Source organism: Podarcis melisellensis (assembly GCF_964234715.1).
Source record: "Podarcis melisellensis genome assembly, chromosome: 6".
In the NCBI taxonomy this organism is placed as follows: Eukaryota; Metazoa; Chordata; class Lepidosauria; order Squamata; family Lacertidae; genus Podarcis; species Podarcis melisellensis.
Genome location: NC_138538.1, coordinates 93,314,414 through 93,336,633, shown reverse-complemented (window position 1 = coordinate 93,336,633; position 22,220 = coordinate 93,314,414). Strand labels below are relative to the sequence as shown.

Sequence of the window (22,220 nt, the reverse complement as noted above, 5' to 3'; positions counted from 1 at the left end):
GAAGAACACATGGTCCACCACTGAGGGGCTAAGGTGAACCAACAGGGTTGCATTCCCCCTGTCTCTCTCAGTCTGGGTGACTAAGGCTGTTTTAGTGCCAAATCCTGGCCTCAAACCAGACTGGAATGGATCTAGATAATCTGCGTCCTCTGACAACATCTGGAGTCCAACAACGTCTGCAGGGCAACGCGTTAGCAATTGCTGGTCTGTTCTGATAGGTAACAAGAGACTGTCTAAAGTCCTGGGCAGGAAAATCTCTCTGACATCCCTTTTTGATTGAACTTGGGACCTCTTGCATGCAAGATGCATGCTCTCCCACTGAGTTATACAAAGCATCCTCTATTGTTGAGCGTACACATCTTCTGCAGGGCTGTAGCTGTATAGATACATTATAGAGCAAGCATTACACATTAAAGTAATGTGATATCTATCTCAATGCAGCTTGTACAGAGGTGGTCTTTCTCTTCAGCTTTTGCTACCTCCAAACCGAATGTGATCTTTGAAGCTTAACCTCGAAGGCTCAAATTCATCAGGAGAACAATTCATGAAATAAGATGGTGCAGCTTGAGGTTGTGTGTTGGATTGAGTACTTGCATTAAAATATATATATATATTTCTGTCGTATGTAGTATTAGGCATCTTCCCACTGGTGAGGACTTTAAACTGAAATACTGCCTTTCAGTCACAGTAAAATTTGTTTTTGTTAGTTCTATGCAGGATTTAAATTCCCATGGGGGGCTTTGGGTGGGTGGGGCAGGTGCCAGGGTTTCCATAAATGCACTGGGGTTTGCCCTCATTGCTGCCTTCAAAAAGATGCCCCTGAACGTCAGGATGTTGCCTGGCACCAGAGCCAGCAATAAGACATGGCAGTTTGGAACTCTCCCTAAGACACACACTCTGAGAGCTTTCGACGACCCCCGCCCCGGCTCTATTAGGGTCTGCTGTCCATGGAAAAAAGATGTTGGTTTCCAAAATGATGGAGGCACAGCGTGTTTCTTTTATGTTTAAAAGAAACATATATATGGTAAATTTCAAACCATTGCATTTTTTACATGTGCTTAATGGGAGAGTTCTTTAATAAAATATTCTGCTAAATTACATAGAGGCTTATAGCATGCTTACGGCAACAGGCAGCTTAGCCTCCTGTTTCATGTCTGGAATTGGCAAGTCTGTATGGAAAAGCAGAATATTTTGTAAATTGTCAAAGGTGCCGACAAATTGGAGAATGGTGCTCTTGGGTTTTCTGCAAAACTAGGTTTTATCTGACAGTTTGTAGGATTCCTCCCCTAAGGAATTATCAGGATCTAAGTTTGGTTAGAGGACAAATAAAAGACTTTGTCTGTAGTTTGCATGTGAACAGGAGCATGCTCTGTCAAAGAATTAACCCCTTGTGATCCCGGCATATTCAGCCCCTTGACACGGAGCCTTCCCAAACACAAGTGATACTTCATGTTGCTGTACCTTAGTGAGTTCTTACTGTGCATGTATAACTGATTAGCGCCTATGAATAGCATGACTTTTACCATTTACCAACTTTCTCAGCCAGCGCCTTGTTTGGCTTTAACATTTTTGCCATGTAGACATTTTAGTAGAGATGATGTCCTGTTGCAGAGCAGTATTTGAAAAGGAAAGTGTGTGAAGTGTGAAATCCGAAGAATAAAACCAACTTCTAGTGGAAAATGGCAGCATATGAACTCTTCAACTGACAGTTTTCCACATCGTTTTGAAGTTTTGCACCAGGAGGTTCTGTGCATTGAAGTTGCACCTTTTTTCCTTTTTATTTGGCGTTCATTTGCTTAGCTTAGGGCAGTTCATTAGAGTTCTCATTAGTAGGAATGTGTCTACTAGCTAGAACATGGCTTGAAACCTTTGTTCAAATGATCAGAATAGCAAGCCTTTCAAAATTCAGTACTGAAATGGATAGATGGAATCCCTTCCTCTTATAAACAATGGGGGTGGGAATCCTGAAATGCAGCAAGAGTAAGATATATTTTGTAGTGTAGAAAGTGGCTGGCTTTTGACAGGGAACGAAGGGTTGTAGGTAATGCATGGTTACGTTCTGTTGCCTTTAGAGTCTTCTACTTGTGGAAAGACGATGTGTTTGACATTTAAGACCCATTTGTGCAAGATGCTCTCCTGCTCTCATTTTTCTGTCTGTTTCTTGCTATCTTGGCTTAAAACTCTTCCTCCTTATTTTGTAGACACTGCTCTCCTGTTCACTACTTCTTCTCTGTCTTTACGTCTCACCACTGGGCTTCTCTCAGTGTCTGTTTCCCCAACCTCCACCCCAAATTCCAGCTGTATATCTACAACCAATTGGTCAGGTAACGTTCTACCTTTTTAAGCGGTAGACTCTTTGATCGAGCATGCTCTGTTCAGTTTTACATGACTGGGAAGCTCTTCATGAATTGGATGGATTTTTCACAGCCCTTACCTGGTAATTCTGTAGATGTGACTGGCAGTCTCCTGCCTCTCTTAGTTACCCAATGCATAATTTAGTGTTAGAGAACAATGGTTTAGGCACAGATTCTGAGATTGAATTTGTCTTTTAGCACCTACCTATCAGCTGAGATCACCAGTTTTGAGATTTTTAACTGTATATAAATAAAAGATTCTTCAGTTCAATTATTTACTTTCATTAAGCTGTTCAGACTGATTTGAAAGTAATGTTGGTGCCTTGTGTATGGCCACATTGGTTGAAATTTATCCTGCTCAAACTAAATTGCTCATAAATGAGCCCAAATCAGAGTTAGGAATAATGATGCAATCTAACCAAATGTGTTTCTGTTTCCAGAAATTGCAGCTTCCACCAAATAATTTGGGGCATTTTCATGGTGGCCTGATTTTTAAAAGGCATGGATACTAGGATTAGCAGAGGGAGGTACAGCAAGCAAAGGTTGTTGACTTGCAAAAGCCATGTGGGAAACAGAGACACAATATAGTTCTGGACTCGTTATTTCCTTGACACATGATGACTGCTTTGCCTAGCTCCTGTTCTTAGAGGGTTTTTAACCTTCACAGGATCCTTGCTGTTTCCAGTAATTTCTCTCTAATTATGAGGTTCAGACTTACTATTTTTAAAAAATAAAATTAATGCGTCTTAGGTTTTTACTTAGCACAAGACTTTAAATTCATTGCTTTCTCGGTTGAAAGACATCAAAATGGAGAAAGGATGTTCCCTGGCACCAGATCCTCCTCCTGCTTCTAGCTTGGAGAATAGAGACCAGAGGGATCATGAAATTTCCAGTGTAACAGAATGGAAAAAATCAAATGATCAGAAGCAATCATCACCCCACTGTCTGTTGGGTTCTGACTTGCTGACCTAAGCCTTTGGCATGTGGAACAACAAGCTTCCAATTAAAGCTTTGTCTGAACATCTCTATTTTAACAGCAGGAGAACCCAAACCTAGACAACAGCGTAGGGCAATTGTTTAGGTATGCTTTTTTAGCTCCCATGGAAAGTGTGGCTTCCATAAGTGGCTACCTGGCAATTGACACTGCTGTGGTTTTAGGTTATCTGACTTCTACCCATAGGAGCCCAATTCCTAGGGACCTAGGTCCCTTTGCCCCCCCCCCCATGAAATATTTGAGGGGGCATTGCCATTCAAATGGTGTGCATGTGCCACGTCTTGTGATCGATTATGCCCCAATAATTTATTCGCATTGGCATCCGTGCATATACCTGAGCATTTGGTTCTCCTTTGTCAAATTTCCTTATTCTGCTAAGGAAAATTAGTGAATAGTCTCCTTAGGAGGAGATCCCCCCTTGTCCCAGTCTTCTGCTTCCTTTTGTAGTCTATGAAACTTGAATATTTTGGTTTTGTTGCTTAGAACTTTCAAGAATTGCTAGGAAAGAAGTTCTGGAAATATAATTGATATAGCTTTGTGTCAAGGTTCATTGGAAAGTCACAGTAATAATTACCTTTTAAATATCTACTTCTCAGCTTTCTAGATCAGGTTTTTGCAATCTTCATTTTGTGCCCCATTTATCAGAGGATGATGTGGTCTGTCTCCAGGGGGCACCATTTATGCTACCATTAAACAGCAATTATTTATACATACATACATACATACATACATACCACCATAGGGAGGCACTATTCAATTTTTTTTCTGCCACCAGGATTTGGCTACTTTTGTGTTCACTATTTGTATTTCTTAAAGCCCTGTTCTCATGGTTGACAGTATTTCAGAAGAACTACCGTATTTTTCGCACCATAGGACGCACTTTTTCCCCTCCAAAAATGAAGGGGAAATGTGTGTGCGTCCTATGGTGCGAATGCAGGCTTTCGCTGAAGCCTGGAGAGTGAGAGGGGTCGGTGTGCACCGACCCCTCACGCTCTCCAGGCTTCGCGGACCTCTTCGCAAGGAGCGGGAGCACTCCGGCTCCTTGCGGAGAGTTGCCAGCATGCCGAAGCCTGCGCGCGCTGAGCTCAGCGCGCCCAGGCTTCGCGGACCTCTCCGCAAGGAGCCGGAGCGCTCCGGCTCCTTGTGGAGAGTTGCCAGCATGCCAAAGCCTGCGCGCGCTGAGCTCAGCGCGCCCAGGCTTCGCGGACCTCTCCGCAAGGAGCCGGAGCGCTCCGGCTCCTTGCGGAGAGTTGCCAGCATGGCGAAGCCTGCGCGCGCTGAGCTCAGCGCGCCCAGGCTTCGCGGACCTCTCCGCAAGGAGCCGGAGCGCTCCGGCTCCTTGCGGAGAGTTGCCAGCATGGCGAAGCCTGCGCGCGCTGAGCTCAGCGCGCCCAGGCTTCGCGGACCTCTCCGCAAGGAGCCGGAGCGCTCCGGCTCCTTGCGGAGAGTTGCCAGCATGGCGAAGCCTGCGCGCGCTGAGCTCAGCGCGCCCAGGCTTCGCGGACCTCTCCGCAAGGAGCCGGAGCGCTCCGGCTCCTTGCGGAGAGTTGCCAGCATGGCGAAGCCTGCGCGCGCTGAGCTCAGCGCGCCCAGGCTTCGCGGACCTCTCCGCAAGGAGCCGGAGCGCTCCCACGGCTTGCAGAGAGCTGCCTGTTTGCGGGCTGGGGTCGGGGGAAGCTCGAGCTTCCCCCGCCCCAGCCCCGCGCCTGGGGGGGGGAAATAATTTTTTCCCCTTTATTTCCCCCCCAAAAAATGGGTGCGCCCTATGGTCCGGTGCGCCCTATGGTGCGAAAAATACGGTATTTGTTTCTTCAATCTCTTGTAACTTGGGGCAGTAGGAAAATGTATGGCTTGGGGGAGATGTGTGCATTCCATCCCAACAACTTCTTTCTGAAGGATTACATTGATGTTCTGGGCAATAGAGTCTACTGCAATTCCTGACACAGTTTGTTGATGAGATAGAAATCCTGAATTCTATAATTGTTTGCAAATCATCCAGATATGGAGGTGAATTGCTATATTGCTAGCAATGCAGTTATATTAAATTGTAAGCCTAGACTTAAAATTATCTGTTACTTCAAATAATCTAGAAATTATCTGTTACTTCAAATAATCTAGAATTTAAATTCTGTGCAGCTCACTCTTTGTTCTGTTGAAAGATCAACCTGGATGGGAACTCCTCCCCGCCCCTTATTTTTTAGGGCAGGTTGTGAAGTGACACGTATTAACTTCTGTTGCCTCTTCTTACTTTTTCATGTATTCTTGTTGTACTGAATTAGCAACCATGATACTAATTGAAATATTGATATTAAATTATGTACCTTAAGCCAGGTCAAGTACCTTGTCTCCTACACTTTGTGGCACTTGTAACCAATTTCTCACTGTTTTGTTTGCCAGGTTCTTGACAAAGCGAGAGCAAAAATTGATGAAGCGTCGCCAGCATGCTGAAGAGCTGCTGGAATGGAAACGCCGCTTAGATGCAGAGGAAGAAGAGATACGTCAAATAGAGAAGCAAGCCCTGGCTGCCTGGGACATGGAGCTGCTTAAAGCAAAAGTAAACAGAAAGGGAGCAGGAGACCAGAAATCTGATGCAAAAGGTACAAAAATGAGAGGGTGCTTTTGAGAAAGACCTTGATTGGGTTCTGATCATGGAGGAAAGACTCATGCAGTTGGCCCAAGTCACAGGAGCAAGATGATCCTTTCCTTCAACATGGAATTGCACCACAGTGGAGCAGCTCTCACATCTTCCAGGGATAGATAGTCAGATCAAAGGGTTAGATCAAAGGGTTATGCCCTTCACATGATTATTAGACAGCTTCTTCTTCTTCTTCCTCTTCTTCTTCTTCTTTTTATAGCAGCCACCACTCAAAGGGAGGAGATCATCAGTTAAGCATTGGTTTAGCTGCTGTGCGACGGTTCTTGGTAGTTGTGTTTTTTTCCTGGAGGGAGAAGAATACTTGGTGCACTTGATATAGCCTTCTGTGTGGGTGGCGTTGTGGGTTAAACCACAGAGCCTAGGGCTTGCTGATCAGAAGGTCGGAGGTTCGAATCCCCGCAACGGGGTGAGCTCCCGTTGTTCGGTCCCAGCTTCTGCCAACCTACCAGTTCGAAAGCACGTCAAGTGCAAGTAGATAAATAGGTACCGCCCCAGCGGGGAGGTGAACGGCGTTTCCGTGCGCTTCTCTGGTTCACCAGAAGCGGCTTAGTCATGCTGCCCACATGACCTGGAAGCTGTACGCCGGCTCCTTCAGCCAATAAAGCGAGATAAGCACTGCAACCGCAGAGTTGTCTGCAACTGGACCTAATGGTCAGGGGTCCCTTTACCTTTACCTTTTCTTGAATGGTTGATCTTGTCTGGAACTATTCCAGTTCGTTGCATTTGGTGAAGAACTAATGTCAGTGCTTTGATCTGGCAGGATAAAGATGGTAACAATGACTTTTCTTCAACCACCTTTTCCGTTAAAAGAAATTGGGGGAAATTGAAATTGGACTCTGTGTGAAAAATGAAACATTAAAATTCCAGTATCAGTCTCTATGGCCCCAAATGTAGTGAAAATTCATGATTAGCAGTACAGGAACTTTGTTTATTCAGTATTTGAAGGAAGGAGGTATATAACTATACCTTACTCTATTTTATAAAAAAAAATTCATTGGTTTTACATTTTAGTTTTACATTCAGACACAAAATAAATAATAAAGTGTAGAATTCTTTGAATTCTGAGACTTCCTTCCCTCTGTGGAATCTGCAAATAATCACTTTCCACTGCATATCATATTGTCATCTATTTGTCCATAAATACTCAACTTTATCCAAAGTTCTTTTTCACATTGCAAGTGTTCTTGCAATCCTGCTAATATTTTTAATTGTTTACAGTGTTCTCTCAAATAAGTTACAAATTCCCCACAGTCTTTATTAAAGTTTTTATCATCCTGGTTTCCGATTTCCCCCCAAACATTTTAGCCATTTTGGCATAGTCCATCAATTTTGTTATCTCTTCCTCTCTTCTTGGAATCTTCTCTTCCTTCCATCTCTGGAATAAGAGTATCCAGGCTACCGTAACTATTCCCTAGTCTTACCTCTTTTTCCTTTGGCTGACATCTCCAAGGAAAATAAATATGCATGAGTGGGATATCTGGGGCCTTTGCTTTTTGTCACTGTGGTTGTTGCATACTTCACATAACATCACTTTATAGTGATGACCCTAGGGCTATCGAAAGCAACAATAAAATATTTGTAACATTTAACTGAATCATTGCCAGATACATCTCACTGGACAGCAATACCTCAAGCATCACCTCTCCCCATATGAACCAACCCAGACCCTGCAATCATTATCTGAAGCGCTTCTTTGTGTGCCTCCTCCGCAAAAGTTTCAGAGGGTGGCAACACAAGAACAGAGGGTTTTTTTTTCTGTGGTGGCTCTCTGCTTGTGAAATGCGTTCCCCAGGGAGGCTCACCTGGTGCCATTATTACACACCAGGCAAAAACATTCCTTTCCTCCCATGACTTCAGCTAATTTAATAATCTATGGTCGTTTAAAGTGGGGGGTGGGTATTGTTTTTGTCTGTTACTATGGTATATATTTTGTGCTTTTATATTGTAAATAGCCCCATAATCCTCAGATGAAGGGTGGTGTAGAGATGGTGGTGATGATGATGATAAATTACTAATTACAATTGCTTGTTGTTCAATTGTGCCTCTGATCTTTCTGTGAGGATTCATTAATTTTGTGTGTGTCCCTCACCTCAATAAAGGGGAATTAAATTTGTAGTCAGAACATTTGTATCATCTCTGTATGTGAAGGTGGTGGTAGTTATTGTTCTACTGACTCTACTCCACTATCTTTCCCCAGAAATAGCCAGTGAAGATGAGTCTTCAGTGCCACCAAGTTCTCACCTGAATAATGAAAGTTCTGTCCCTGAAGAACTGGGCAGTGTCACTGCTGAGAATTGCCTATCAAAGATCTCCGAGGACCAAGAGCAGTTGGAAAGCCTGGATCACAAACTTACTGAAGAAATGGTTTATAAACAGGTTAGTGAACTTGTTTATCACTGTACTAAAACCATGTTGCACCGTGACTAAATATTGCATATAGTTTATTTTCTTCTTGGAAGAAAAAATAGCATTAATATTTTGATTTCAGCAACTTGTAGTATATCTAATTACAGCTGTGGATGGAATTCTCCTAAAAGTTCACAGATGCTTAGCAGTTTGCTGTAACTAAAGAACTATGACCAGAGAATGTTTTCCATCCTTGTAACTGGTCTGTTGAAAATGATTATCATGATGTATGTCTCCCACCCACCTCCCATGTGAATTTTACAAGCAGATTACTTTCTTCCCTCTTTGAATAGTCTCCACCCAAAAGCAGCACATCCCTGTCAAAGCAAGAATCTAGCAAAGGAACCCACAGAACTGCGGAGCAGCTCAACTTATCTACAATATCCCAAGATGTATCTTACTGTTGGTCCGATGAATCTTTTTCCATGACTCAGTCAGGTACGTATTAGAGCTTCGGGATTACTATCTTGTATTTCAAGCATAAGTCACACTCAACATTTAGGCATTAATATTTCTTTCTTGCTGGGGAAAGTACATATTGATTGTTTCCATTTAGGAAGCTTGTTCACTAGAGTAAGTGTCAATGTCAGTTCTCAACACTCCCCTCCCCCTTGGGGCTTTTTGGGCTGAATCTTTAAAAAATAGGTGTGAAGGTACATAAGCTTGAAAAAGCTCGGAGTTCTACCAAAAATCCATTGATGAAATCAACATTACCTGGGTGCCTAACTGCACTTAGCTTCATTGATATATGAACAGGTTTGTGAAGATTGCTACATTAAATATTAGCTTACTCATGCATCACCTTCAAACTAGGTGAAACTTAATAGCATGAGCAAACAAGAGAAGGCCCTGACTCAAAAATCATATGATCAATCAATTAGTAAAGCAGTAAAAAAAGCAGTACTGCGCATTTGTCTCTGAAATTATGAAAACTTTCCTTATCAGAAACTGCATCTGATCAAAGTGATGTTGAAGGCCGGATTCAGGCTCTGAAGGATAAGTTACGGAAGAGAAAGTCTGTTGTTTACCAGCTGAAAAAGGAGCGGAAGAAGAGGTACAAGGAGAGACTGAGAGCCCAAGAGGCTAGTTTGATCAAGCAGTTAGAGGTAAGGATAACTTGAAAGTGGTGTTTTAAATAGTCATGGAATCTATAAGAAAAATCATTCTCTCCTCCAGCTTGGTAGCATGGTGCCACTATTTCCATGTTTCCTTTTAAAATGCACAATTTTAAAATAGTAATCACAGCTTAAAGGTTGCAGTTTTCAAAGATTCTATAGTCTTAGTGGTGCTGACAAATAGGGAAGAATAATGCTCTTCTGAGGTACAGTTTAGTTAATATACAAAAGCTATTTGTAAAAAATAAATTATTTTCAGTTATAGCATGCTGTATTGGCATATGTTCAGTAAGACTGTCAAGGTAAACTTAAATTAAAATGGAGCAAAGAGAATTTTCACAAGAATCTCATCCTCTGTTTCTATTTGTTCACTGATTTTCAAAGTAAGAATTAAAGTTCTCAGACTTTCCTCACCTATTCTCAGACTTACGATGAATTCATCAAGAAGACTGAAGCAGAATTGAGTAGGGATCTGGAGGCAACGTCTACTGCAAAGCCTCAAATCAAAACCCCGTCTTCACCTACTGAGAAACCAAAGATCAAGTCATCTTCACTGACTAGGTAATATAGTTGTCTTTCTAAGTGTATGCCATTGTATATCTCAAAAAAAGTTTATACCTCTTCCAGATACCAAAGTTAAATTTGTTTGTTGTATCACACTGAGTTCGAGATTAAAACTTATGGGGAGATCGATTTATTTTTTTAAAAAATGCCCTAGCCTAGATAGCAAGTTTTGGCCACTTTTTTTTTTTACCATGTTTCTTTAGTGACTCTAGCATATCGCACTTTCACATACCATAATGGCTGCTGGTTTCCCTTTTTTTTTTTTAAGGTCAGAACCAACAAAAAGTTGGAAATCGATAACTGATTCTGAACGTCCCAGAGGGTCCTTGGAGTCCATTGCAGAGCATGTTGGTACGTAGTTTAAAAAACAAATGCTTGCTGATGTTGTCTCTGCCGAAACCTTCCTGGATATTTACAATATGCAAACTGCATGATGGGTGTTGTGGGTAAACTATATCCAAGATAAATGATTCTTCCTTCTATGGGGCTATAGTTTTTGAAAGTAACGTCAGTTCAATCAACACTTCCCCCAGTAATTAATTGTAACAGTTTCTTGACTACAGCCTTGGAACAAGGAGGTACAATTTCGGGAACTGTTTCATGCCGAAAGTATGAATTTCAGAAATATAGATTATATTGGTATCAAAGTACTGCACATATTTCCTAGTGTTTTTCACCCCTTATCTGTTACTCTGTGTCTTTTCATTTTTCTGTACTTCTTTAAAGTTATTTTGTAAGGAAGTTGGGATGTACATTTTTAAAATAAATGAAAAACTACTTGACTGCACAGTTATTTAGCCTGGCTATCAAGGATTACACTTTTTCATTAGAACACAAGCATTATTGACTTAACTGCTTTAATAAGGTTAAATTACAAATGTTATACAAAATGATGTTAAGCCATTCATGTCTTTATTCCCACCCCCACCTCCCAGATGCCGCTTCTCATGAGAAATCTGTGTCTGCGTACACCAAAAAATTCATTGAAGCAGAAATTCAGACCGAGGAGCACTCCCGAACACTACAGTCATTTGTACAGTCCCCAAGAATATCTAGAGCAGAACCTGGTGGTTCGTTGGACAGCTTGGCTTCATCATCTCTCTTCAAAGACTTAGGAGACTTAAGCAAAACATCCCATGTGTCACAGGACAGGTTTGAAGATGCAGAAAGTTATGATTCTATTGTTTCCACTATTAGATCTGTGATACAAGAGGAAATTGAATCTGTAAAATCAGAAGAATCAGAGGCAGAGGTTTCTCAGAAGGTTTCTGAAATATGTGATGCTTATAAATTTAACAAAGAGCTGAAGAGTTCACCTCCGGCTTCTCTAAAGACAGATGTATGTCCTGAGGCTGAGCTGTTGGAAAATAATCAGATTGAGTTGGCTTTTGTAGGTGTTGAGAGAAAAACTGAGATGCCAAAGGAAACTAACAAGGATGATAAAAGTGCCTTATCGATCAAATCCTCTCCTACGTTGAGCAAGGAGCTGCTGAAAGGAGATGCCTTGGTTTCAGAAAAGATTTCCATTTGCAAAGAGCCAGCATATTCAAATGATTTTGAAGTGTCTTCCTCAGGAACAGAGATGTCAAAAGATGAGACATCTCTTACTGAATATTATAAGGATGATTTTGACACATTTACATTGTCCCCTGAAAAAGACTCTAGGTCACAGGGGGAGAAATCTTGCTATACAAAAACTCCTAGGAGTAGTATTGAAAGTGACGACGAAGTAAGTGAATGTCTCAGTGACAAGTCTTCGTCTGTTGCTGGCAGTGTTCATTCAGAGAGATTATTAGAACTGAAGTCACCCACAGAATTTATGAAAAGTAGGGAACGCAGTGATGTGGAAGAGGAACCTTCTCATGTTGATTCATCACTTTGGGTTTCCATTTCCAAGACAGAAGAAGAAAGCATTTTGAGAGGTTTCAACATTGGTGACAGAGTTCTTGTGAGTAATATCCAGCCAGGTACACTGAGATTCAAGGGCTTGACAGAGTTTGCTAACGGCTTTTGGGCTGGTGTAGAGTTGGACAAGCCTGAAGGAAATAATAATGGCACTTACAATGGCGTTCAGTATTTTAATTGTAAGGAAAAACATGGTATTTTTGCTCCCCCACAAAAAATTTCTCGTATTTTGGAAAGTTCCAATAATTTCATGGACACAGCTGAAAACTCTTTATGCAAACAAGAGCTAAATCACCACAAAGTGGATCAAAATGAAAAAGAGAATCTTGAAGAGGAGAGTGCAGGAAGAAACCTAAGTAAGAAATGTCCCCAGAATAGTTCTCCAAGAGATGCATCTGCCTTAGAGGACTCACCTGCAGCCGAAGATTGTATAACGTTTGCCTCTCCGCTCCTGGACTTGCTGACGAAAGAAAGAAGCCAATTAGAAGCACAACTTAGAGTCCCATCCCAAAAGGAGGAAGAACAGATAGAGCAAAAGAAAAAGGTTGGCTTGCTGGCCGATAGCCTCCTGCAGGCTTTTGTGAAGGACACAGTTCATGAACTGCAGCAAATTGGGAAGGTCAAGAATGAGAAAATCCAGTCTAGCAATCAAGACCTCTGTTCTGTCCAAGAGAAAAGATTGGAAGCTAATGACCTGCAGAGCACTTTAATTTCTGAACTGGATGATGGCGACGAAGTTTATTCCCCAGATATGTATCCCAGGGCTGTAAGTACAGTCAATCTCTATTGGGGGTGGGGGGAAGACTTCTGCAGAGAGCTCTGCAAAACTCTTTCCAAACCTTTACACCTTTCATTTCAAGCTCTGGTTGTGGAGCAGACTTTTGAAGCATATGTGATTTTGTCAAAAGGATGGGGCAACCCAGCTATCAATCATGTGGCATCATAGTGACATAATATGATAGGTGGATTACCTGTCGAAGTATGCCCCTGGGCTCCAGCCCCTGGAGCTAAAAAAGGTCCTCTACTTCCAGTCTAACCATTAAATCTTATGACTGTTGAATGGAATGGGGCTTATCTGGGGCTGATGCCTACTAATTCCACTGTGTATCAAAATGTGGCATCCACTATAGGTGAAAACCACAACTGTTCTGACTAGCAACCACTTTCTTTTTATTCTACAGGAAAGCCCTGTGTGTTGTGCCAGTGGTCAGGAAGAGCTTGCCAAGAGGCTGGCAGAACTGGAGCTTAGCCGGGAGTTCCTGGATTTATCGGACGATGAGCAAGATTGGTTTGAAGAAGACTTTGGCTTGAGTTCTCAAAAACTCGTTCAGAAGGAAGCAGAGGACTTGGCTGTGCTGCCTGAAACACAGCCCCCAAAAGTACCTTCCAAGCCATGTGTAGAGCTATTGGCTGTCCCACACACTGCAGAAGAGGTGGAGGAGCTGGTGCATGCAGCAGCTGAAGAATTATGGAAGTGCAAAAAGCTGGGGCACGAGATTCAGGCTTTCAGGCTCCCCAGAGACCTGAGCGATTCCCCCAGAGATGATGACATTGAGGCTGTTAGTGAACAGATCTATAAACAGGTACATCAAGGGAGACAGTTGGGATTGTTGCTCTCAGATCCATGTGAAAAATTTCTTAGGAATCCTTTGGAAAAGAAGGAATGTGCTCTTTTGGCCTCCAGCTTTATTTATTTAGTTAGTTAGTTAGTTAGTTAGTTAGTTAGTTAGTTAGTTAGTTGGTTAATACATCTATCTCACCTCTCCTCTAAGAAGTTCCAGGCAGCTTCTCCTTCCTGCCCCAATTTTATATTTACAACAACCTGTGATTAAGGTGAAAGGTAGGAAGTAGCCGAAGGTCACCCCCAGAGCTTATATGACCTAGTGGAGATTTGAATACAGCTCTTCTGGGCCTTAAAGGTAAAGGTAAAGGTACCCCTGCCCGTACGGGCCAGTCTTGACAGACTCTGGGGTTGTGCGCCCATCTCACTCAAGAGGCCAGGGGCCAGCGCTGTCCGCAGACACTTCCGGGTCACATGGCCAGTGTGACATCGCTGCTCTGGTGAGCCAGAGCTGCACACGGAAACGCCGTTTACCTTCCCGCTGGTAAGCGGTCCCTATTTATCTACTTGCACCCGGAGGTGCTTTCGAACTGCTAGGTTGGCAGGCGCTGGGACCGAGCAGCAGGAGCGCACCCCGCAGCAGGGATTCGAACCGCCGACCTTTCGATCGGCAAGTCCTAGGCGCTGAGGCTTTAACCCACAGCGCCACCTGTGTCCCCTCTTCTGGGCCTTAGTCCAACACAAAGTTAGGGGGTGCATGCAGGGGGTTTGTGTAGGTGTGCAACAGGAGGGGGACCATTAGAAAGTAATTCTAGAAGTTGTACCTCATCAGGAAGATTCATCTTCCACATTGAGAGACATGCACCAGAATAGCTGTGGTCACTATGCAGGTGTAATTATAAACCACAGACTGCATATTGATAGTCCTGGAGAATACACCATCTGAAGCTTATTTTTATTCTACATTCTTATGTTTACCAAGGCTGTGTTTGACTTAACAAGAGAGATCTTTGAAGACATCTTTGCAGAGGATCCCAGTATTAACCAACCCATTTGGATGAAATCCTGCAGAATTATTACTGGTTATTTCCATCGAGTAAAAGATCCAAATGATCTAGAGGAGATCAAGGTAAGAATGAAGATGTTAACTTCATTTAGGGACTTGGCACACTTCATCTGTAAGCCAAAAAAAGTTGTATAGAAATAACTTATAATTTTGTCTAGAATTTTTAAAAGCAAGCCATGACCCATACAATGCTTATTATCTTTTAGTTATCGCAAGAAGACTTAAGCTCTGCCATGAATACATGACTGCTCTGGGATGTAAAACTGATGAGCTTTGTGGTTCACAAATAAGTTTATAATAGTTACTGCTGTAGTTAGGTATCAAGTTGCTTTCTTGTAATTGAACTAGCACAATTCTGAGAGTCCTTCCTGGATAGTATGTTAAATTCACTGCATTTTAGTTTCTGAGGAAGAATATATTCTTGTCACCTCTTAAGATGACTATTCATAGTGAATAGGATTTTACTGTGTTTAACTACAATATAAACCGACAACACATTTTCAGAATTTTCACAAGAACGACCAAGGAAACATGTTATATCTTCTATTGTACATCCCATACCCAACAGTACAAAATTCTTCAATGGATATCTTCCACCTATGAATTGTGTTGGTAGAGAGGATTCTGTGAATAGGATATATTTCTTTCAAATATATTTAGCTCATTCTTATATACTTTGCCCTAGTGTTTCTTAACAACGGAGGTGCTAAGGCTCTTAAATTTAAAGAAGGAGCCGAACCACAAAACGGACTGGCAGAAAATGATGAAATTTGGACGGAAGAAACGTGACAGAGTGGATCATATACTGGTCAGTAGTTATTTTTAAAATTAGTTGCTGAAACATTTACTGGATAGCTATCAAAGGACAGGGAGTTCATCTGCTCATCAATAAAATAATTTGCCCTTTTGTTCTTATACTGAAACTCATGGACATGCTCCAACCAAAACGGAGCACATTAAAAACCCATTAGACATAATGGAATCTACTAACTCCAGACCAGAGCATTTGCTTTGTATTAACGTCCTGAGTAGCAAGGACCCAGTGTTTGCCATTTGGGGCTGCCTTGCTAAACCAAGCCAAAAATGGTTGTCATCAGCTTTGTCTTCCTTCCATCCTGCCTTGATGGAGACAAGCACTTTCATTCAATAGCAGCCAAGGAAAACACACACACACACACACACACACACACACACACACACACACACTTCTATTTCCTGCAGGAAAAAGAGGTGGGGAATACACCAGATTCACCAGATGCTTGATGGCAGTGTTCAGAACACCCATCACTGTGCAAAAGCCAACAAAATCACAGCCACCCTTTCCTGCTCCAAAATAGAAAAGTGTTGGGGGTTTGGGCCCTACATGTTTAAAATGATCCAGGTGTCTTCGCCACAAAGCCACCAAGCTACTTTCAGCCTTCCTTTCAAGGAAGGGGGAAGAGACAGGATTCCCATGCAGCTCTTGGGACAATTCTCAACCATCTCTTAACTTTGGTGTTAGAAGGAAGGCACTCTGTTCAGCGTAAATACTGAAGCCTGGCAGGGAATTTTATTTGAATTGTGAGAGTAGAATGGGTGTTGGTGGTGATGCAAGAGTTTGGAATTTTACTTCATCTTAAATGGGTATATACAGTATATACTCAGTCATGCTGTCATTTCATTGTATTGCACAGTATGGGTGGAGCTTAAAATCACTGCCAGTTGTCAAGGCAGACGTAACAGTGGAGATTGGGGTATAACACTACAACTGGTCTGAAGCCCTAGTGTGGAGTGAGTGTAGTCACTGGCAAGCCCAGGTTATTGCAGTATTTCCAAGTTTGCTTTTAAGCTGTTATATAAATGATGACTATATTATGTTGTTCATAATAAAACACTTGGGTTGGTTTCCTGAAGCCTGTTCTAAGGTGGGAGGAAGCAAAGGTAGCTGCAGGCTTTTACAAGAACGTGCTTATTCTAAATATGTATACAGATTTGTATTTAATAGTAGGAACTTTCTCTCCCTCTGCCCCCTCTAAATTCTAAGACACAGGAGTTGCATGAGGAAGAAGCTCAATGGGTGAACTATGATGAAGATGAGCTGCAGGTGAAGATGCAACTGGCAGATGGAATTTTTGATGCCTTACTTAAAGACACTGTTGATGTCCTTCACCTGATTAATGAAAAACACCAGAAGCTGCTGCCTGTCTGACACAGAATATTTTTTTCCGTAGCAATATGGTTTTACATCTCCTCCTCTAATAAATTGGAGTTATTAAAATGAAGAACCATGTTTACTATTTAATTTCTGTTGCTGGATGTCTCGTGCTCTAACCCAGTTAGCACCTCCCTGAGTGGTTCCCCAAAAACCACTCTCAGAGGTGCTAACTGGGTTAGAGCACAAAACACCCATCAGAGGAAACTAAATAGTAAGCATTGTTCTTCATTTTAATAACTCCAATTTATTAAAAGGGGGTTATGTAAAACCATATCGTACTCCAGTGACAGAAGCTATATTTTACTTGGATATACTGAGCTGAGCTGCAGAACCAGTTTGACACGCTTATTTGCACAGACACGTACACACACGCTTTCTATCTGATATGTACGTGTCTGTAAATAACCCTGTCAGACTGCTTCCCAGGCCAATTTCTGCTACCGATCACACCTGCAGCTCAGCAGATTATAATTGCGACCTTAACACTCTGTAAACTGTAAGATATCCAGGGTAGTCCCTGTGTATACCAGTGTAAATATCTTTGTTAATTTGAGATGTACTTTAAGAGAATAAAAACTGTAAATAAACTGGTTTATAAATTATCCAAAAAAAAATTCTCTTTTTGAAACGTGATCCTAATTCTCTCTCTGTATATGTGTATCTTACTCTACTCCATTAAAAAAGAATTAATATATACACACACACATATACATACACACACACACACACACACACACACACGTGCACACATATTTTTTTTTGTGTGTGTACATTTCTGTGCCATTCATATTCACATCTAAAAACGATCTTTAAAAATTCACAGTAACCTCCCAGGGCTTCTGAGGTGACTTTAAAGGAAGACAATTTTAATTTGTGTTCAGCCTGAGACACAAATCTGAGAAAAATGAGGGGTTGAGGGAGCCACGAAATGGAAACACTTTCCCCCACCCTGCCCCTCTACTGTGAGGCCTGTACGTGAAAGTAACAGCCCTCTCCCACGTACGGCTACTTGGAAGGAAGCTACACTGCATTCAGCCAAGAGACAGGCCCAGAACCACCACAAACCTTTCCAGGGCAGTCACCTCAAGTGGCACTCTGGGAGGAGCGGCAGATGTGCACCTGGCGTCTGCTCCTGCCTCCATGCCTCCTCACTTGTGGCGGTGATCCCTCTTCCCTGGACCAGTTTCTCCAAGGATGCAGGAAAGCTTTCCCTCCCTGTTCTTTTCCTTTAACATTTCACACTCTCCCCCCCCCCCCCGCTTGCTTCACCGCAGCACTTCTCCCCATTTTACAGCATTGTACCTTCCCTTTCTTTTCGCACCTCCACCCAAACTGCTGACCCACAAATTCCATCCCACGCTGCATGCGCAGCTGCCGGGCAGGTTGCCAGTTTTGGAGGAGAGCGGCTTCCATCTCTAGCCAGCAAACCATGGTGCAAAAGCGAGAGAGGGGTCAGCCAGCAAAATGGAAAGCAGAGGTGTGTTTGGGGGGTTGACGAGGAAGTGGATGAGATGAGCAGTTTCCCACCACATGACCTTCCTTCCTCCAAAGACACATTTCAGTCGGTCAAAATCAAGGAAGGAGCAAAGCAGAACTGGAGGCCTGAGAGAGAAGCCTGAAGGCTTTCGTTTGTTCCCTGAGCCTTACATTCCCTATCCATGCTCTAACCCTTTGTTGTTGTTGTTGTTTAGTCGTTTAGTCGTGTCCGACTCTTCGTGACCGCCTGGACCAGAGCACGCCAGGCACTCCTGTCTTCCACTGCCTCCCGCAGTTTGGTCAGACTCATGCTGGTAGCTTCAAGAACACTGTCCAACCATCTCGTCCTCCGTCATCCCCTTCTCCTTGTGCCCTCCATCTTTCCCAACATCAGGGTCTTTTCCAGGGAGTCTTCTCTTCTCATGAGGTGGCCAAAGTCTTGGAGCCTCAGCTTCAGGATCTGTCCTTCCAGTGAGCACTCAGGGCTGATTGCCTTCAGAATGGAGAGGTTTGATCTTCTTTCAGTCCATGGGACTCTCAAGAGTCTCCTCCAGCACCAGAATTCAAAAGCATCAATTCTTCGGCAATCAGCCTTCTTTATGGTCCAGCTCTCACTTCCATACATCACTACTGGGAAAACCATAGCTTTAACCTGGTACCCTTAAAGAACTGCAATTCCCAAGGGGAGTGCCATTTTCTGGTTCACCTCAGGCAGCAAAAAGTCTAACCAGAGACGATTGGCAGGGGTGGCACATGTGCTTTCTGGGAGTTTGGGACCCAGCAATCATAACCCACAGCCACCATGGCCAGTAGTCAGGGATGGTGGCTGTTGTAGTTTACAACATTTGAAAGTATCACACTGGCTATTCCTGGGATTAAGGGCTCTTCCACACTTCTGGTAACCCCGGTACTTTCCCCCCGGGAAACCTGCTATTTACCACTGAATCAGAGTGAATGGTGATTGGGTTTTCTCCAGATTGACGTTAGCTCCGATTTAGCGCTTAAGAGCAGGTTTTCCAGGGGAACATGGCGGTGCAAAGGCAGAACGGCTTGGACCCGTGCTTTCTAGACATGGGATAAGCGTAAGTGTGGACAAGACCCAAGACTGGGTGGATTCAGGTTAAAATTGACACTGAGCTATGCAACTCGCTGGGTGACTTCCCACCCAACTTTGAAACTTTGTCCCCCTTGCCATCTCCCAGTCTAAGCTACGTGACAATTTTAAAGTTATCAAAAGCAGCAGAATTTTAAAACGGGTATACTGACAATTTATGCACATGTCTGGGTAGCTTTGCTGAAACAAGATCATTTTTAGCATGCATTTAGAACATCCTGCCAAATATTAAGAGAAGAGTTTCAGAGCACAGGTGCTGCCACAGTGAAACGCTGGACTCCTCACAGATGCACCTCGCATGATATTTGCAAGAGTGCACGTTCTGTAGATCGAAGCAATTGAGTAGGTGCATAGAGGGCCAGTGATCTAAGCATACTAAGACCTTGATCATGACTTGGTAGCAAATCAGCAACCAGTTCAGGTCTTTAAACAGGTGTAAATATGGTGGTGGACTTTTCGACGGATTCAAGAGGAGACTTCCTGTGCTTTTACATAAATTCCAATACAGCAGAACAAACATAAGTGTTTGATAGTCACAGAGACTTTTCCACTTGTTTCCAGCTCTCTCCTCAAGGGGAGGCCAAAGAGGCTTGCTGAACTCCAAGCAGAGAGCCCAAATAGAGAGACAAAACACATTTTATGGGGGAAGTTTTCAGCAAAAGGCTTTGGCTGGTCCCCTTGCGGGCTGCGATGCCAAGAGAGATCAAGTTGCCACTGGCTGCAAATATGCATGGAGATGCAACAGCTGCCACCAGTGTTTCCACCTGCCGTGGAACGTGTCCTGGGTGGAAACCATCTTCTGATTCCATCTGGGTTGGAATTCTGCATTGGGGTTTTACTCGGTTTTACTCTATTGTCAAATCACATCAACAGCGCTATGGTAGTATAGCTAGACCCTCTTTGAAAACGTAGCACACAGCAAGCCTCTCCTCCAACAAAACTCACAAGGAATTGGCAGATCAACACCCATCCTAATCTGTCTTGACATTTAATTTCTAGAATAAGAGCTGGCAAGAATATGGGCAAATGGTTCTTAGAAGCAGAAGAGGATATTTAGGAGAAATCTGGCTCAACTGCTTGGGTCACCTCCCTGTTTCAGAGACTGGCCAGATTTTCCCAGATAGGGAGAAACTCTTTGAGAGCCATCAGGAATCTGTCCTCTCAAGGTGGAACCATTTTAATGGGTTTTTCCACCTTAGCAGCAGTTCAGGATGGTTAGAAAGGCTAAACCCTGTATTGTTCCTTGTGTCATGAAGCAACACTGGAAACTGTTGTTAAATTCAGTTGTATGACTCCATTCTGTTGCTAGCCACACCTCTTTCAATATATCTCTTGTTCCTTCTAGCCCATCTCTTAAAGGAGCCCTGTCCTCAGGTTTATGTGACCTCTGCAATAGATTCACATTGGATTCACCTACCCGCAGATCACACTCTTTTTGCCCAGTACGAAACACCATACCCATGGTCTGCTAGATGTACTGGATACTAGATTCCATTTGAGAGACTTGTAGTTGTCATGGAGGCCATGAACTCCATGGCTCTTCTGCATCTCATGTATTGCTTGCGGACATCTCACAGGCTTTTGGTTGGCCACAGTGAGAACAGATGGGCCTTTGGCATAGGGTCAACGAACTTGTCCTCTGCCCTATACTGCTGAACCCCAAAGTTTTCTGACAAGCACATGCAACACTCATTTCCCAAAAGAAAAAGGTGTGATGTCAAGAGCTAGAAGCTGAGCTCTACTCCTTTACACACCTATGTGGCAGGAGGAGGAACTGGCCACTGAAGCTGCACTTGGCTCGATGCTTGGCCCGAGTTTTTTTAACATGGAGGGCGGCCCCACTCCCCAAAATATTCAGAGGAGCAAAGGGTTGTATCCCCAGGCACTGGTGCCCTGCACATAAACTCCACAGCCTGTAAAATCCTTGTACTACGTTTGATGTCTGTAAAGCTTAGGTTCCCTCTTGCTGGCCTCCAAATCCCATCTGTTACCATAACCATTGATCAGGGATGATGGGAGTTGTAGTCCATTGACACCTGGAGGGCGGCAGGTCTCCCTGATTTAGTTTTTTTTTTCTTTTTGCTCTCCGGGTGATTTTTTTTTAGCTTTTTGTTGCTCACGGAGGCAGTGGTGGCCAGTCATGTTTTGCCACCTGAGGCAAAATGGAAAGGTGTTGCCCTGTGTGCCCCCTGCCCCTCTTTGCTGCCCCTGCCACCACCAACCCATTACCTCAGTAGCATGGCTTCCAGGTTCTGGCGTGAGCCCTTCTAAACTGATTATGAGGGGCTCTTATAATCTCTCACCGGAACACAGAAGCCACTGCAGCCACTTCTCGCTTTGGCGCCCTTTGGATTCTGCCACCTGAGGCGGCTGCCTCAGTCTGCTTTGTGAATGGGCCGGCCCTGTACTTTTGAAATAAATTAAGTAATTGGCTCAGCAGGGCTCCAGAGCTCCCGCGTGAGTAAATAGTTCACTTCAGTGTCAAGGCGATGCCTGCCCAGAGCTTTCACCAACACAGAAGCAAATGAGGAAACCTTCCTTGACTTTCGGGAACTCCCAAGTGTGTCAAAAGCTGCTGTGTCAGGAGCAGTGTTAGGGCAAGAGGGTGGCACCCCTCTAATCTGCATGGTTACTCATCCCCTGTCTCTTGGAATACCAGTTCCATTTCTCTCTGCCAATGGCTCCTTCCTAAACCAGTATCCTTCACCTTGTTGAAACCAGTGGCGTAGCGTGGGTTGTCAGCACCCGGGGCAAGGCAAGTAATTTGCACCCCCTAACCCGTGGATTTGCACCCCCTAACCCTAACCCCAGATGT

General features: G+C 43.4%; 1 protein-coding gene across 10 annotated transcripts in view; it reads left to right on the top strand.

Moving 5' to 3' along the window:
• The window catches only part of CEP350 (centrosomal protein 350), a 58,398-nt gene extending 40,969 nt beyond the window's left edge, over nucleotides 1–17,429 (top strand). For 8 of the 10 annotated variants that reach the window (XM_081914987.1, XM_081914983.1, XM_081914986.1 and 5 more), the window contains 12 exons: nucleotides 2,202–2,324; nucleotides 5,746–5,945; nucleotides 8,202–8,380; nucleotides 8,704–8,848; nucleotides 9,356–9,516; nucleotides 9,950–10,086; nucleotides 10,358–10,440; nucleotides 11,025–12,760; nucleotides 13,176–13,577; nucleotides 14,538–14,684; nucleotides 15,307–15,429; nucleotides 16,645–17,429. In XM_081914987.1, coding sequence (XP_081771113.1) covers nucleotides 2,202–2,324; nucleotides 5,746–5,945; nucleotides 8,202–8,380; nucleotides 8,704–8,848; nucleotides 9,356–9,516; nucleotides 9,950–10,086; nucleotides 10,358–10,440; nucleotides 11,025–12,760; nucleotides 13,176–13,577; nucleotides 14,538–14,684; nucleotides 15,307–15,429; nucleotides 16,645–16,809 — 3,601 coding nt within the window. In that variant the 3' untranslated portion in view covers nucleotides 16,810–17,429. The remainder of the gene's footprint in view (nucleotides 1–2,201; nucleotides 2,325–5,745; nucleotides 5,946–8,201; nucleotides 8,381–8,703; nucleotides 8,849–9,355; nucleotides 9,517–9,949; nucleotides 10,087–10,357; nucleotides 10,441–11,024; nucleotides 12,761–13,175; nucleotides 13,578–14,537; nucleotides 14,685–15,306; nucleotides 15,430–16,644) is intronic. The other 2 variants (XM_081914984.1, XM_081914988.1) reach the window with 2 other exon arrangements.
• The last annotated feature ends 4,791 nt before the right edge of the window (nucleotides 17,430–22,220 follow it).